The following is a 17,869-nucleotide window of genomic DNA, read 5'->3' as shown; positions in this document are numbered from 1 at the left end:
GACCTGATCCTGCAACTACTGGTCATTCGTTTACATAATATCCAATTCATTTTTGAGCTCACTTTTCTGCTATGAAATGTAGCTCTTGTATCAGGCTAGGCTACACACACGTTAGCTCTCTATCACCGTCACTATTTCCCTCTCACTCTGTATTTTCTTTTGGTGACGTTTCATAATGATTATGAGAGTAATATCTAAATCATCTAAACATGGATACTGGTAATCTACAGTAAATACTTAGGCATCACTGCAGTATGAAGGCTTTGAACAGAACATATATCCACATATATTTAAAACCAAGAACAACAGCTGCAGGTCACATATTTTAGAGGTTAATTATTTGCATAATTTTTTCACGCCTTCAATGGAGGCGATGGAAAACTACAAGGCACCATATATTACTAAGATCATGTTCGCAATAAAATTTGATTCTTCTTCTTGTCATAACATAATGTTACTGCTTATTTTACTGAAGGTTGGAGCTTATCACTCATATTTCTATAGTCTGCAGCAAACCTGCTGTAGTCACATGACTCATCAGCCTGCCTGACCTCAAACTGCTACTGCATACCCCTGAAAAACACACACACACACACACACACACACAAATCCTTCGACCCACCTCAGCCTCTGAATCCTTCAGTTTCTGCTTCTTCTCCTTAACCTTCATTTCAAAGACTTGTTCCATTTCTGCCTCCATCTTCTTCATTTTCATCACGTGCTCTCTACGCTCCTCTTCCATCTGTGCCAGGGGACTCCTGTTGATCACAGAAATGAGGTAGAAGTTAGTGGCTGACGTAGCTGATCCACACTCTTTATACAGTTGGCTAGCACTGCACTTAGCCCTTTCTACTCTGACTGTCTGTAATCTGCAGTCACTGAGGACGGACCACTGTTAGGAAGCAGGGAGGCACCGGCTGGATCCGCAGAATCGGTGTCCAGGTCGATGCTGGCCTTGTTAAGCAGATCAGTATCAGCCAGATGTAACCAATCCATACTGACAGCTGTTTCATAAAGTTTAGTGTTTCTGCTATCAGTTACATTAACTCAGTCACAGTGAGCTGCAGTGCATCCCTCTCATGAAACAACAGTCTGATGATGTAGGGATAAAGTGACAGAGACCACTGAGTTGGGGGACGTAATAAGTTTTTCCCTGAGGACTCAGAGGTAACTTGGTACAGACCGTGAGCACTAAACCAAAGATTCTTCCTGAAACTTATCCAACCTAATGAGTCAGCTTTTGAGGCCTTCTGTACTCTAGAGGTAGAGCTGCGGCTTTGCAGAGAATGGAGCAAGGCCTGTTCTCCACTGGCTCCAGGTTTCTAACTGTAACTCCTTTTCCCCTCCCAGCAGAGAGAAAAGCTGTGGCATCAAGCTGGCCTCTAGTGTTTCAGTATGTGTCTTTAAAACCGAGGTCGTACTTAGTGAGCTGTCCCTTGGTCTTGGAAGTGTCCACTCCGTTACAGGTGACAGCAGCAAGTTTCTTACTGCGGTAGTTCTCATAGTGGACATTGTTGGTGACATCCTTTAGATCCTGCATATGGGTCCTATGGAAGGAGTGAGGAGAAGGAATGAATTGAGAGAGAAAGCAACAAGAAGGTTTATCTATACAAGTACAAGCGAAACCTACAAATGTAGTAGTATATTCATCTTTTTAAATTCATTTTCTGTAAGCTAATGAGGCAATTAGAAGAAATCTGTTGATCTCTAATGGACTTCGGTTTGACAGGAATTAATAAAACTGATTCACTCATCAAAGGATCAGATATTAAACTGCATTCATGAGTCTGAATCAAGTCAAGCTAAACAGTAAAACTCTGTCCCACCTGATCAGCATGTTGCGGAGAACAGTGAAGTCGCAGTGTTCCCCATTCTCCACTGAAACACACAGGAGAGGAGAGAGGAGAACAGAAAGGGAGGAGGAGAGACACACACAGATATTAAAATTACTATACAAGAACACTTCTCATGGTAATAATCATAATAATTAGTATCTGGTCTCAAGGGAAACTGAGCTAGAATATCAGAGCCTCTACAGATATCTGCACATACAGCATGACTGTCTTACAGGTGGAAATGAACTCTGGGTAAATGGTTGTCGGTTGTGTGTTCGTATACAGAGGCAGTCCCAGCAGAAACACAGGTTATTGTGTTTTTGGTGAGTAAAATCAATACAACTGTAGTGTGTGTTATTTACATGAGAAGATGTATGATGGTGGTACAGACAAAAGATCAAAAAATAAAACAAAACTCCACCAAGTTAAAATGACTGTTTCTAATCTCAATCCAGACTTGGTTCACACACACACGCACACGCACGCACACACACAAACACAAACACACACCATAGTATGTAAAGTTCATTCACTCATCAGTTCTAAAAGGAGAGGGACGCTGAGGGGAAGGTGTTTTCAGGTGGAGCTGGTGTGTAAAGTGACAGTAAAAAAGGCACGCTACATTATCAGCTGTAGCAGCACATTAACAGACAACAGCAGAGGGCGAAGAGACGTCAGGCCATGATCACATAGGATGGTTTTAATATGAGCACTGAAATGGGTTTGTGTCAAAAACAAGCTAAACACCAGATGTACTGGAGGAAATAAGTTGAGAGAAAACACCTCTACTGCCAACCTATTTTCAGAATCATTCCTTTGTTTGTTATTTAGACATGTTTGTAACCTCTAAGACTAAAAGTTCTACTACTTGGCCCAGGTGACCATTAGCTTGGTGACTATTACCTAGTGTTAGCAAACTTAGATATTGTTATGTAACTTACATTATGGAATTAATTAGCTTACCTTATTAGTCTGGTTTATTTCTTATTTTGCTTTTATGATTAAACAATTTAAGCATTAAGTTTGCTAAAACATAGTGCAACAGTGGCACAAGTAAAGACTGATTAAAGTGCCACCAAACAGAATTTTTAATTAACATTTGCTAACATTAGCCTTAGCCACCATAAGCCACTGGTCATACCAGACCAAGAGAGGCTGTAGCAGTAACAGCAGAGAGTACTGAAATGGGGGGTACTGAAAGGACTCTTTAATTACAAAGGAATTCAACATTTAAGATTATTCTCAAAGGTTAATCACCCTCACTTTAATTATGCCCAACAGTTTACAGCTTCTGATGATGAGTGAACATCTAAAGAGGAAAGGGCACATGTTCGAGTATATGAAGTGTATTTAGGTTGTAATAGGCTCAGACCTTTTGACAGTCGATCGTGCAAATGAGCCATCAAACACACCTGAGCCTTAAAGCTGCACAAGCTGAAGGCACAACAGTAAAAGATAGTATTGCCTTATAATGTTGTTCTGATGATTTTTTTTCCCCACCTGATGAATGTACATTTAATATTAACTTTCCTTTTAGCTCTGTTTTAGTTTCCACCAAGTCTTGAGAAAATATCTGGCTCTTTAGCTGCTAAATGCTCCACAGTGTTTACTGGCTAGCTTCATCTGTCTGCTGTTTGAAAACAGCTGCCAGCTGCAACTGAAAGCAATATTCTCATTGGTCTCATTAATATTGAGACCAATAACAGACCAGTTAAGTTGTGGCCATAAAAAACAAAACAAAACAACAACAACAACAACATTTAGTTTAAAAATCTGACTAGTGCAGCTTTAATATCTTCTTAATGATAGAAAAACATTAGCTGTTGAGCAGGAGTGTTGAGTCTTTTGGAAAGAGAGACTTCACCTCACTTTAGTACAGTTGATCTGTTGAAGCCAGCAGGACTTGCATTTTAGTTCACTCTTGCATTTGATCTAGAATATTTACCCCTGGTGCTGCAATGAGAACAATGAGGAATGACGATGTTCTCTGACCTCCTGTTCTCTGTTACGACTGACTCTGAGTTTTATATTTGAGCACAGGAAAAATGCCTCCTATCTGATCACAGCCTGTCACTGTTGGACCCACAGATGCCACATAGTTAGAACAAACACAAGTTCTTGGTCAGACAACAGTAAACAGAACTGGTCTAGTTTCAACATTGTACAGTTAGATGATTGTACGAGACATGGTTACACGGTAAGATGGGATTCTGGAAAAGGACTGCAAGAACTGCTGCTGAGGACGTGTGTGGTGAATCTCCAGCCTCCTCTTCATCAAATACGCTGCTCCTTATTGGTTAGCCTCCACCCGACTGGCAGTAAATCATCATCAGGGGAGCGAATAAGGAGGACACCTTACCATTGATGAAACTTAAGCAGTCCCGCCCCTTGGCATCCCAAGCCAGCCATTGACCTCCTGTCTCTTCTAGAGGAGGGAGCTCTGACGGAGGGGAGGGGTATGGTTTTTCAGTTACTGTCTGTGCCCAGCGGGGGCTAAATCTGGGTCTGGAGCAGCTGGGTATTTTATGGCTCAGACTTGGCCCAGTTTGGACCCAGATGCGGCCCATGTTTGGCCCAGATTCAGCCCAGATTTGGCCCGGATCAACACCATAGCCTGCATGTGTCCAAGCTAACTGGCTTAAAGAGGTTTGTAGAGGGAGTGTGGTTATTGGAGGGGGTGTTATATGAGGGTCTATGCATGACCAGCTGTGGACAGTCTCAATGAGGGAACAAGTAGAGGAGCTAAGTGGGGTCAAGGGTCATAGGGGAAAAAAAAAAAGAGTTGTAACTGATAGTAAACAGATCTCATTTATTGATGAATGGCAGAAAATACCTGATGGACACGCCAGTCTTTTGTTTTTATCCATGTCACTTCTGTTTGTAATCTGTCAATCAGTGAGACATGGACATTTATGGAAAATTGCCTCTGTCCATCAGGTGTTTTGAGCCTGAGTGCCTTATCTACTAGCAGTGTTTATTAAGGCCATGGTGATGAACTGCATTGGTTTAATGAATCAAGAGCACACAACTTTATTTAAAACATGCAACAACGAGTATGTATGTGTGTGTGCAGGATTTCTTTTGCAAACACAAAGTCTCTATATAGCCTTACATTAAAAGTCCAAGTATGCTAATGAGTGAGAATTCATGATACCAAGCCACATGTTATCTTGATGACTTAAATAAGCTGCTACATGCCCTTCTGCAAAACACTAACTCACCATTAACTGCTCATGAACCTATAAGCAATGTGTTAGGATGGTGGATCCCAGTCCTTGGTCCAGTGATACACTGAGGCCTGCACACCTTTCTCACCCTGCACCAACACAACTGATTCAACTCAAACCAAATACAGTAGGCTGAATCACGTGGTAAAGCAGGGCTGAGATTAAACGGTACCGCTACATTTCATACCACAGGAGCAAAGAAGGGAACCACGGCATTAGAGTGATGTTTCTATTGCAGCTGTAGCTTCAGCACCAAACAGCCTCTAGTTTTCTCCATGACTATTCACAGCATCAGACCTGGGAGTGTATGAAGGCTTTAAACCTCTTGAGAACACCAGACACACAGGAACACTTGAGATATAAGTCAAGTACATATCGTCAAATGAACCTTACAGGGTCATTCCTTTTTTATTACAACCATGATCTTATTTTTTTAATTTTAGCCATTAGACTTATCAGTAATAATAACATTATACTCTCCATGTTAATTACCAAGATCTGGGAGCACAGTGACATCACGAAAATGTCTGAAAAACGCGGTTTAAAACAAATAGTGAAATTATTACCCAGCTGTTTGACCAGCTGTACTTGCTGTAGCTGTGCACACACAGTTTTCCTGTTTAGTATGAGATTACTCAAAACATTTCACTTTGTTCCCAGATCTCAGTAATTACTGTGGTGAGTACAGTATTGTTATGACTAATAGAAAATAAGACCCAGGCTGCAATAAACTGGGATTACAGTGAACATTCAGAGAGGTTGTTTTATGGCTCGACTTTCCAATTAAGTGATAAGAACAAAGACGACAAAAATAATCATTCACGTGTCCCCCTGCTAGATCACCAGCTCTTATGGTAACACCTGAAATACACTGTGATGACTGACGATAAGCAGAGACTTTAACTATTGTTTAATTATTCCTTAGGCAGAGAGCATGTCTTTTAAATCATTTATGAAGTGAAGCAGCAGTGCATGTTGGGTTTTGCTCTGATGTTGCCTGGTTCGTCTTCTCCTTTGATGGGTGTGGATTAAAGTGGATTTATCTGTGTGATATACTCCACACTGTTTGAGAGTTTGAGCGCTCTAAAGCTCAGTGTAAATCAGATTATGATTCATCCACTGATATTTCTTTTTTTAACATTGACATATTTTTGATAAGGAATCCTTAAATCCTTAGATTTATGACCAAGATATGAACTGAATCAGACATTTTGCTAGTGGAAACTTTTCAAAATAAACTTGTCAGCACTCTCTGGTGGACAAATCATGTACCGGCAACACTGCCTCTAAATCACCCCAACATGCAGAATATTTGGGATTTTTTCTTATTACTCATTGGCTAACACAGACATCATTACGAGTATTTCTGTGATAAACTAATCTCAGCGATGTTAATATGCTGTTAAAATTTACACCAAATGACACAACGAGGATAATGTAACATTTTTGACATCCAAGATATAAATAGAGAACAACATGGAGGCCACTGTGCAGCGACAAATCACTGTTCAGTGAATGGATTTGTGGTTAGAACAATAAATCCAGGCCATTGGGATACTACTGTACCAAAAACACTACATGTGCAGTCACATGTGGTGTGTATAGTCCCATTGAAGAGTAAACACCACAGCAATATCTACACTGACTTACTGATATCTAATCTGTAAAATAAATAAAAGAAATCTAAACTATGTCATAATAATAACTGTCACAAGAATGTTTTTAGAAACACAAGGTCTTCTTACTGTGGACAGTGCTCCACTTAGAGGCTCATTTAGCATTGGGGTATATCATAGGTGTTAGCAAAGAGCATTTTGACCCACATCAGGAACATGTGAACGTGTCAATGTTCTTTTGGTCTCAAAATAATATGAATATATTCATGTTCTTCCTTTGTGTTCAAATGTTTCCAAAATATGGTGTGTTCTAGTGTTTGGGAAAGTTTTAGTGAATATTCAGCCCAAGTCTGATCAGAGCATTGGTTTGACCATCAGCCTAATGATGAGACAGCACAGCAACAGAAAAGTGGAGGGAAAGGAGGGATGGAGAGTTTGGGGGACACTCTGAGGGAGGAGGAGTAGAGGAGAAAATGAGGTTGAAATAAAGTGAAAGATGGTTTTGTTTACCAAAAATGCCCTCTGTCAGTCATGGAAAAGAATAGACAAAGAAAAAAGAAAAAGGAGAGAAAAGAAAGAATGAAAAAGTGAAAGACTGATAAACGGTCAACCACAGAGCAACAGAGGTATATTACTTTATATAAAGATAGATACAGCATATCATCTTTCAGGGGACTTTAACACAAATGAAAACACCAGTAGGAGCAACAACAGTTCATTGTGGCTAATGGTGAAAAGGTGACGGTCTGATGTCAGCTGAGTCAGTCAGTCAGTGCCCACTGCCGTACTGATACAACATATCCCATAATATGCTACGCCAATCGTCCTATCGGGGTCGAGACCAATTCTGTCTAAAAGACTGTGTGCATGTGTGTTTGTGTTGAGGGAAAGAAGGGCAGGTATATAAGGTAACAATGTAAGAACTGCCAGATAAATTCATACTTGTCAAACTGTAATGATACTGGCATGACTCTGTGCCTTCAGGTTAAGGTGCCAAAATGAACTGCAAAGCCCTTGGTTTGAATCTGGCCTGGAACCATTGTAGTCATCTCTCTACTATTGCTATCTTAATAAGCCAAACAATGAAAACCATATAAAATACCCCAAAATGTTATTTTTAAAACTGACATCTGAATGAACTCAGACAGTCATGCTCGTCCTACCATCTACTCTATTAATTACTTGCTTGCAGACTTCATCAGGATGTTATAATGTGCAGGCAGATTCAAGCTGAATCTAACCCCGTCATCTAGACACCCTGACCAACCAGCTGGTGTCGATTATGACTGCTCCTCACGGTTTCCCAGCTGTGAACGCTGCTGATTGCTTTTGATGGGGAAAAGTTGGAAGCGTCATGGCATGAACCTGGTCCATGTGGCTGAGTCTCCCAAGCTGGTGGATTAACTGAAGACACTTATACAGTCCCCCAGTAAATCAAGAAAAATTCTTAAAGGAGAAGTATCTTGGCTTGGGGTGGGATGATGTAAACTAAAGTAACACTGACTGACACAGAAAATGAAAACTGAATAGACACAACAAGCTAAAACAGAAAGAGCTGCGGTGGATAAACAGGCAACAAGACACTGGTGGAGTGGAGATAATGGGGCTTTACCACCAGTAGATGAAGACAGTCCCAGGGCTAGACTAACACCAAATCTAACAACAAATAGAAAGGTGATGTCACTGTAAACTCTGTGAAAACCAGTGCCAACAAAGACAGGAAGAACCGCAAACTAATTTTATCACCTCAAACATTGCCATCCAGTAAAGCACAAAGACTACATGCACACAGACGCAAACTCCAGTAATTAGACCAACCCCCTTAGCTTAAACTTACTTCCAGTTACAATATTTCCTTGTTTACATTTTGACAAGTCATTATTTTACCTGGCACTTAGTACATTTGGTGGATACAGAGGGTCCTTGTGGAGAACATGCACTGTGTCCAACACTCTCAGGAACAACATGCTTCATCCATTCCAACAAAGAAAGTACTGTGACAGCTGGACATTCTCAAACACGTCAAACCCAAACACCAACATGCTTCGGCTTCTCTCTCACATCTGTCACTGTCTGACCAAGGTGCAATGACATACAGCATGTGGTGTCAAAATTATTTAAAATGCCAAAAAATTTCCAGATTTCTCATAAACCTTCAAGGTGCAGCTTGGCCACAAAACAGAAGTGGCGTTCTTCCTTTCTAGCACTGGACCTTCGAGAACCTACCTTCTGCCACGCCCCACGGGTACTGGCGACCTCTGACCTTCTTGCCGTTCACCTCAATCACCACGTTGCTGCCGACTACTGCCAGGGGCATTTTCTCCTGGAGTGAGAAGATATACACATTTCTGTTACTACAAACAGAAGCTGTATCTCTGAATGGAGCCACTGCTCAGTTTCATTGGTTGCTTCCTGTGGCCACTGTATTAATGTTTGGGTTGAGATACTCAAGTCATGTTGATAAGTATTTTTACATGAAAACTCCTGTCTTCACCCAGCAAGATGTATATATGTTCTCTCTCACTTTGTGATATAGAGACTACTTAGTGAAGCTACTGTGGCTGGAAAGCTAACAGCTAACACACTGCAGGGATAGGCCAGCACTAACGCAGGCCAGGAACATGCTAGTGCTTTAGCAAATGGAAATGGTGTACTTTGCTCTCAGTACTGTTTTTCATGTCATTCAATAGAATGAGAGTTACTGAAGAGTGGAAAAAGTGCTCTCAGTTAGAAAGCTAGTTAGACAAATTTGTCTTTTGGTGAAGCCCTCCTTATACTCTTACAGTGGAGGGTAAAAAATGGATGCAATATAGCTAATAAGCTACAATAGCTTCCTCCATTTTGGACTCAAAGCTCAACACTATCTAGACAGCTAACTAAAGCTAGCTGTTCCAAGATTAATATAATGCAACAAATTTAAAAATGAAATTAAATAGTTTCACCTACTGGTGTGACTAGACTAATCATGTAAACACAGTCACTGATGACCAACATTGGAGAAAAGCAGGCAGAAAACATGCTGGGCTCTTGCCAGAGGCAACAGTTACTGGGGCAGATAGTTGCATAGACAACAATCACTAGAGAAAGTTCTTCAATGAACTTGTCTATAAAGCCGATGATCAGTTCAGCAGTTTGACTGCCAGTCATGGGGAAAAGGGACAGAGGCAGCTCCAGGGGTTGGATACTGACCAAAGGATAGTCTGACCTTTTATCCGTCTTCCTGCTGAGATCAATCAGAGGCACTTTAATCAAGTTTTAAATTACTAACAAGACTGTGCGGTCCATTACCTTTATCTTTCGGATGAGCTTGTTGTCCTCGTCATCCTCTGTGTCTGGGAATTCATAAATTTTGATTTTGTGCTCCTGTATCTCTTTCATTATCTGAGGAAGGGAGAAAGAAATTAGAATAAAGGCAACATGCACACACACTGTAGACCTGCATAAATATGTAACTCAAAAAAGAATTTTAATTTCTTATTAGGTTGAGTATCCACCCATATGTGCTATGCTTTTTCCTTGTTGCATGTCATGAACTTTGTTGAGGATTTATTGAAAGAGCTGGGGTACATGTTTTCAATTGCTTCCATTATTTATTCTAAGCTAGGCTAAATTGCTTCTTAGCTCTGGCTCCATAAGGGATGCAGAGGCATGAGAGCGGTATTGATATTCATCTAACTCTTGAGAATAAAGCTAGTAAGTATATTTCCATTGCATTGTCTGTCCCTCTAATGTGACACATACCAACACACATACCTGTTTTTTAAAAAGCTGGCACTCTTCGGGGGTCAAAGTGTCGGCTTTTGCAATAAGAGGGATGACATTGACTTTGTCATGGAGTCTCTTCATGAACTCGATGTCCAGTGGCTTCAGTCTGAAGGGGAGACAGAGAGAACAGTAAGAACTACAAGCAACAGATGACCAAAATCATCAGCAAGTCAACAGAAGTCCAGTCATTTGCTATATAGCTACACAACAGCTGACCAGTGTGAGGATGCTTAGTAGGTTTATCATAGAGGAAAAGGGTTCCACGTGTGTATTTTCCTGTTTTTCATTGAGAATTGAATCTTTATTCACAAATGTGAATGTATTTTTTAAAGTGTGTTATCCCAGGCAACTGGTGACCTGCACCCTGTCTCTCACCCTGTGCATGCTGGGATAGGCTTTGAGCCCTTCCTATCTTATGATAAGTAGTTATAGAGGACTGATGGATGGAAACTAACTTGTGGTTGTTCACAATAAACATTATTCTATGTGGGTCAGCAGCTCTGCGAGGCAGGGTGACTCACCCTGTAAATGAAGGAGGAATGAATTATTTTAAAGAAAATAACACACTGTACTTCCTCCATGCATGGATTTTCAAAATAAATGCAGTTCAGTGGGTCACCAGCAGAGGGCTGAACACAAGCATACATAACATGTAGCCTATGGCAAAGACACGCCACAGCCAAATGAGTGCGAGTGACTTTTTGTCGTATTTGTTCTTCTGTGGAGACAGCTCATGGTAATGTCATTTTGAGTTTATAAGGCATTGTCTTTGGTAATGGCCCCATAGGGTCTTCATCTCTGTCTGAGTGACCAGTGGGACTCATATTCAGTTATGTGACCAGAGACAGAGAGCTCTGGTCAGTCATGAGGTTGGTGGGCAGTGTGTAGGAAACTGAGTATGTGCTGCGTAATGGGAGAAAATTCTGTAAACATAGAACTGTACAAGGTTGAAGCTGTGACTATATGTATGTGATTATCTTTATTTACGAGCATGCAAATGATGGATGCTCTGTGTGGACATGGTTCTGTAAAATGTGTGCATGCCTGTGTGTAATGGGTGTTGATACAGGAGAGTTGCTCATCCCAGGAATGCAGACACACAAAAAGGGCAAAAAAACTGCTGTTCAGTGGTTCACTAGTTCACAGAGGGACACAGAAAGTGTGTGTGAATGAACCACTTGGTAAGAACAGGGTCAGGTTGGTGTATAAACTCAGCAGAAGAGGAGAGCTGGAGCGAATGTGGCCCCAGATAAAACAGGAGTCAGGGTGTCTGGCCTGTGGAGGGGGAGACTTGAAGACTGGAGAAGATACTGACCATCAAGACACATCTGTGATCTTAAAATGTTACTCCTTTCAATGTAAATGATAAATCATCTCTGCACACTGACAGTGATTTATCGAACTGGCAGTGAGAGAAAGCTGGACTCACAGTTGGAACTTTTCCTGTCTTCTCCCAAGCTCAGCTTAGAAACATGAGCATGTTGTTTACTCCTAATGCAGGAATTCAAATTTTACAGCCACATGTCAGAGACTTTTGGAGGCAGCAACATGAAAACTACTACTCTGCAGCTGTTGCAGGAAATGTAAAGGGATAAAGTTAAAACAAACTATATTCTATCAAAGTAATGTAGACTTTAATGCACAGTCTAAAGCTGAGCAGCAACTGTACAGTTTTATTAGGTCTGCTTATTTTGCAGCATAATACACACATGCACCTCTTTAGGCAAATGTGATGGCTGTTTTACATGTTTGTTCTATTCATGTCTGAATACGCCCAAGTGGCAAAGTCACAACAGCACTCAGAGTCAGACCAGACATCATCTCCTTAAAACTCCCAAAACAGAACAAGTGTGAAGTGAATGCTGTCAAATAAATGTTGACACTCCAAATGCTAACGTCAGCAAGCTAACATGGTCACAATGACAATGCTAACATTTAAATGTTAAGTAGGGATCATTTTTTACCATATTGGTTGATAACCCAAATTATTAAAAGTTTATCCTCAGGGGCAGATAAACATTTATAATAAATCTTATGTCAATCAAAATAATTTCATTGTGTTATGTAGAAACAGAGCTCCACACTTTCACTCAGGCTGGTTCTGCAGCTATATTGAGAAACAGGGAAAGTTCTAGTGATGCCAAGTGAACACACACACACACACACACACACCATCTGAGACACTGCAGGATGACAGAAGACAGAGTGTGTTTGTCTGAAATGAGAGGCCTGCCTCTGTTAGCTTCTCTGAGCCTCCACTCTGACTGGATGATTCAGTGATGGAGAGCAGAACTCTACTGAGCATGAGCAGAATTGGGTTATATAACCTTTGTGGGTCACAAACACTGGCTGGCAGCCTCCTTGTCTATGGCACAGACACACATTCACTATACTCTTACAGCTGGCAGAAGAGAGGGAGCTGGGTGGAAATGTAGACTTTTCCTAAGAATAAAGCAAACCAAGACCAGCTGATTTCACTGATGCACTGTGATTTGAACCTGAGTAGATGAATGTCAGCCAACAGGAGCCATGATCACAAACAGGCTCATAAGGGAGCATCTTGATGAGAACAAAACCATCCTCCCACTTGCCAACTACTGCTGCTTGTAAAATCATTGGTTTTATCTTCCTCATTTTCCAAGTGGAAGTACACAGCTGGAAGCATCACATTCCATTAAAGCCTCAGGAGAAATTTAAAGCTGCACTATTCGATATATCAATAATATGGATCAAATGAGTATCTCTAATGCGAAATGGGCTGCTCATACTGACAAACCCCCAGAGAATTATCACCTGACTTCAGTTCAACTCAGCTCTATGATACATTGTAGCATCTCTGTCATAACAGGAAATACATTATGATACAGCTCATATGATCTTTAAAATGCAGTGTTTTGAGATTAGATCATCTTGTTTGTTTGTTGAGGCAGTTATGCATACTCCATTTATCTACTGATTTTGATTTCTCCGACACATGGTTCAGCTTAATAAGGTACTGATTAATTATTTACCCTCATGCATCGAAGCTGTTGTATGGAATCACACAGTACTGTGAGATTATAAAACTGACAGTATTAGCATGCTTAGATTATTATTACCTATTTTTGTTTTAACTGACTTCATGTTACATTCATCTTATCTTATTACAGGTTCATGCCGTGCAGCACTTACCCGTGTCCAGAAGGCGCAATGAAGTATAGGCAGCAGTGGACTCGGTTGTCTGGCATGGATCTGCGGTTTACCCTTGACTCTGCATTCAGGAAGTCCTCACACTTACTGTCAATGTAGTTTATGACTGGCTGCCAACTGGGGTGATGGAAGGAAAGGTATCAGACAAAGGAAGAACAGAAAAACAGATCACTTCACTAAATCTAATCACATTTTTTCTAGAAACAAAAAGTGAGTATGAGAGTGCTCCTCACCAGTTGCTGTTGTCCACTGCATCTCCAAACCCTGGTGTATCGACAATGGTGAGTGTCAGCTGGACCCCTCCTTCCTTGATCAGCACTTTAGACTGCTCCACCTGAAACACACCGACATAGACCCCTGTCATACATGAATCCTGCTTGTTGCAATGGTCTGATCTTTCTGTATTTGTGAGGATTTTACACTGCTTAATACACTTCAGAATACAATCTGGCATCAATGATGGACCCACACACATTGGCCTACACGTTTAATTATGTGACACTATCCACTCCCACTCAGGGCAATGATGATACATCATCACACTTTAAGTGCACCCACACAGCCTGCTGGGAGCTGCTGGTCGTATGTGTGAGGAATCAGACTCAGGCTAAATTGTGTATGGAGGAAAATCACTGTTGCAGTGATTTCTAAGAGTTGTAAGCTTCAAATCTGTTGCATTTTTGATCACATACAGCTGTGATATCGTGCCCTCAATACTGCTACTACTGAGATTTACTGTACCGCACAGGGTGTGGACAGAACAACAAGAAGATTAGTCTGGGTGTAGTTACTCTTAATACATGGTTTATGATTCATGCATTAGAATGAATGCTGTAAAAATGACATCATTGTAGATTGAATTATTTCAGCATTCCAGTGTCACATGAATTTTCAAATCAGCATGAAATCATATGTATGACCATACAATGGTGCTGTAAAAAAAAAAAGAAAACAGTCGGTCCCATGATGCTCACTGTGATGGATTACTCAAAGTTTAAAGAGTAAAACAACACAAAATCCACTTTTCTTTGAATTGGTAAATTTAAAACAGTCACTTCACAATACCATCAATTGATGTCAGTATCAAACTAATACTGCAGCAATATTAGCATCAACAGTATGCCCTTGACTAAAACATTTAATTAATTATCAATTTCATTTTAAAAAATCTGTTAAAAATATAATATAAATATACTCCACACTTCATCACGTTTACTCATATCTGGTTATTGGCTCTTATAAAGACATAAATCAACTCCCAGTAGTGTGAAGTTTAGAGGTATAACCCTCATGAAAAGAATTAAAGACACTGAGTGCGCAACTGAGAACTGTAGCAGTTTACAGTGTTGAACTAAGCGTTCTGAGACACTCAGTAAGTGACACTGCATTTTCTGATCGATTTATTAGATCTGATAATAGACTAATAACAATGTCACCTAAGTCAGTGTCAGTTGGGTCTAAACACAATAAGTTTTTAATGAAGAACTCATTTAAGCCTCACTAACATTGTTGTTAAAAAGAAATATGGTTCTGAGCCACCCTCCAGTCCACGGGATAACTGGGAGGGCTTGATGCTGACCGGGCATAATGACGCATTAAGTTGCAGTTACTGATCAGTGACATGTCTGTTCTGTCATAGAAGAAGCATAGAAGACGAGCAACTCGATAACTTAGAGGGATACTGGAGCAATGATAAGTCTCTACTAGTTGGTGTTAATACTTCACTGAACTGCATGGAAAGCAATGTCTGCCAAGGATAAGATATTAAATATCCTCAAAAATGATAAAGTTGTGACCAATAATGTAAAGAATGTGTCAATCAAAGGTAACTGGACTTAGCTGTAGAAACCTGAAGATATTCCACCTACTGGGCTTCTTCTGCAGGGATCTTGTTATATTACTGTTAGAATGACTCTGTGTTTTGCAGACATTGTTTGTTTACAGTGAACTGAACAAAACCTGCATAATGCTGCCGTGTGATGGTCAGAGCTGAAATCAGAGGCATGCAACACAACAGCGCTGACGTCTGACCCACCATGCCAGGTCTCCCTTTTACACACACACACACACACACACACACACACACGTCCGACCTGGCTCTGTGACCACATCTGCTGCTAGCTTAAAGACGAAACAACAATGCTACTAATGTATAACAGGCAAGTGTTACTGAAAACAGCAACAGTTAACATGATATCAAAGGTAAAACCTGTCCTGTTTACTCTATCTGCAGAGCTACAGTATGCAGTGCTAAAGTAATTCAAGATGCAACACACTACTGCTGTGAAAATCACTGACTGATTTCTGCTTGTGGCTTAGTTTCAAACAGTAAAAGCAGACAAACAAAACCGTTCTCACTCTTCACATATATTCACATTCCGTCCCACAGATCCATCATATCCTGCAGCTTGTCTGCTGTTCCCTCACTTTGCTGCATACTTTCACAAGGCCATCTAGTTATTTTAGGATCACCCCTTTAACTCAAACTACAGCCCTCTTGCTCTAACACAAACATTCTTCAGCTTCCACAAACCTTCAGATAATCTGTCTGTCTTTACAGCTGGGCATATATATATCACACACCACAGTCATTTGACATATCTGAGCTTAATTGTGCATCCAGCGTGTGTGTTAAAGTGTGTGTTTGTACTGTAAGTGTTTGTGCATGACATGTCAACCATCTCAAAACCAAATCTGCTATTTCCACCATTTCTGCAAAGAAAAACAGATTGGGAGAAAACCTCAAAAATGCCGTCAGTCTCAACACCATCATTTAAAAGAAATCTGATCTGGGGGAATGTGAGTGAGCGACAAAACATGAGATTGTTCTGGAATATAAATACTCTGACCCTGTCTCTCCTCCTCAGCCTCAGACCACAGCACCCATGGCACACACACACTTACACACGCTAACTGTTACTTGCAGGAGAGCATTTATGCCCATGATGTGCTCATGGGGTTCACTTGAGGTTTGATGTGAGCGATGGACCGAGAGGGAGCTCGGAGCAAAAAGATCTTAATGTTTTCAGTCTCGCCAAAACGGAGTAAATTTAGCACTGTGCTGGTGCACAAACTGGAGCATAACACAACTGCTGTCATGTGGAGATGCAAAAGATACAGCAGCATCACTTGATTTGCTTCTACAGGCCATAATTCAGGACAAACTGCATGAGGATACAGTATTAAACATCACAAATGGCCCGGTAGCAAAAAAAAATGACCAATCATGAACTGATGTAGTGGGAAATTTTATGCTGAATTAAGAAATTAAAAACTAAATTTGTAGAATCTATGCTGGTGACAAAAACATTACAACTAATTTTTTCTAATGCCCTTTGATTGAATGTTATTTCTTAAAGTAATTTACCTGGTAACGGCTGAAATTGGTCTTCCTTGTGATTGTTCTTTAGTTTAGTTTTTTTTTTTTTTTTTGAGTTTGTCTTGTTGTGTTTTCTGTCTGAACCTTTGTGTATTGTTTGTGCTGCTGCCTATCTCGGCAGGGTGCCTTGAAAAAAAGATTTTTAATCTCAGTGTGATTCTCCTGGTTAAATAAAGGTTAAATAAATAAATTAAAATCAATGATTCTCTGTGTCAGGAAAGTCCTATGTAGCCATACATGTATATCAGCGATGTATAGTCCACAGTGCCCCTGGGAACACTTACAGCCTTAGAAATGGTTTTCTACCTTTGCTTTGATCAGTGTCTCACTCTCATTTTACTGCAGAGATCTAGAGAGAGCTCATTGGATGTTACGGCCTGGTTTCTATCCTGACATGCGGTGTGAACTGTGGGACCTTACATACACGGGTGTGTCACAGGTGGACAAGTGACACACCCAAGAGTGATGGGGAAATGGCAGTTTGATTATGACACAATTTAGTGAGCAAAAAGTGAGGCAGCTGTGGGTCATGTGGTGACAACAAGCATTCAGACTGTCGGGCCATGGTGAGAAGTTCTGAGGTTCAATACTGCAGCCCTAGAAATCTGGGCTCATGAAAGCTGTTCAGCCCTGTAGTTGTAGTAGTTGAACTCAAAAAGGAATTCCTGGTCATGACAGAAATATCTCATTCCAGTCTAAAAATCTGACTTTGTGGAGAGACCAGATAACTGATTCATGACTCTACACAGGATTGTGTGACTCTGATCTCATGTTTACGATCTAAACTTTTAAATCAGGCTTACTGTGGCTGGGAGCTGTGACATCAAGTCCATGTTTCTCATGTCAGCATATCAACAC

General features: G+C 40.6%; 1 protein-coding gene across 4 annotated transcripts in view; it reads right to left on the bottom strand.

The window, feature by feature from the left end:
• Positions 1 to 17,869, bottom strand: part of LOC108901962 (septin-7) — a 46,637-nt gene that overhangs the window by 3,597 nt on the left and 25,171 nt on the right. For all 4 annotated transcript variants that reach the window (XM_018703645.2, XM_018703647.2, XM_051073619.1 and 1 more), the window contains exons 4-11: positions 13,866 to 13,966; positions 13,615 to 13,749; positions 10,432 to 10,549; positions 9,967 to 10,059; positions 8,905 to 9,001; positions 1,827 to 1,878; positions 1,422 to 1,547; positions 623 to 758 (exon numbers count right to left, since the gene is read on the bottom strand). In XM_018703645.2, the coding sequence (XP_018559161.1) occupies positions 623 to 758; positions 1,422 to 1,547; positions 1,827 to 1,878; positions 8,905 to 9,001; positions 9,967 to 10,059; positions 10,432 to 10,549; positions 13,615 to 13,749; positions 13,866 to 13,966 (858 nt within the window). The remainder of the gene's footprint in view (positions 1 to 622; positions 759 to 1,421; positions 1,548 to 1,826; positions 1,879 to 8,904; positions 9,002 to 9,966; positions 10,060 to 10,431; positions 10,550 to 13,614; positions 13,750 to 13,865; positions 13,967 to 17,869) is intronic.

Source organism: Lates calcarifer, linkage group LG10, assembly GCF_001640805.2.
Source record: "Lates calcarifer isolate ASB-BC8 linkage group LG10, TLL_Latcal_v3, whole genome shotgun sequence".
NCBI classification, from domain to species: domain Eukaryota; kingdom Metazoa; phylum Chordata; class Actinopteri; family Centropomidae; genus Lates; species Lates calcarifer.
The sequence above is the reverse complement of the archived record's forward strand: the minus strand, read 5'-3'. Positions and strand labels throughout refer to the sequence as shown.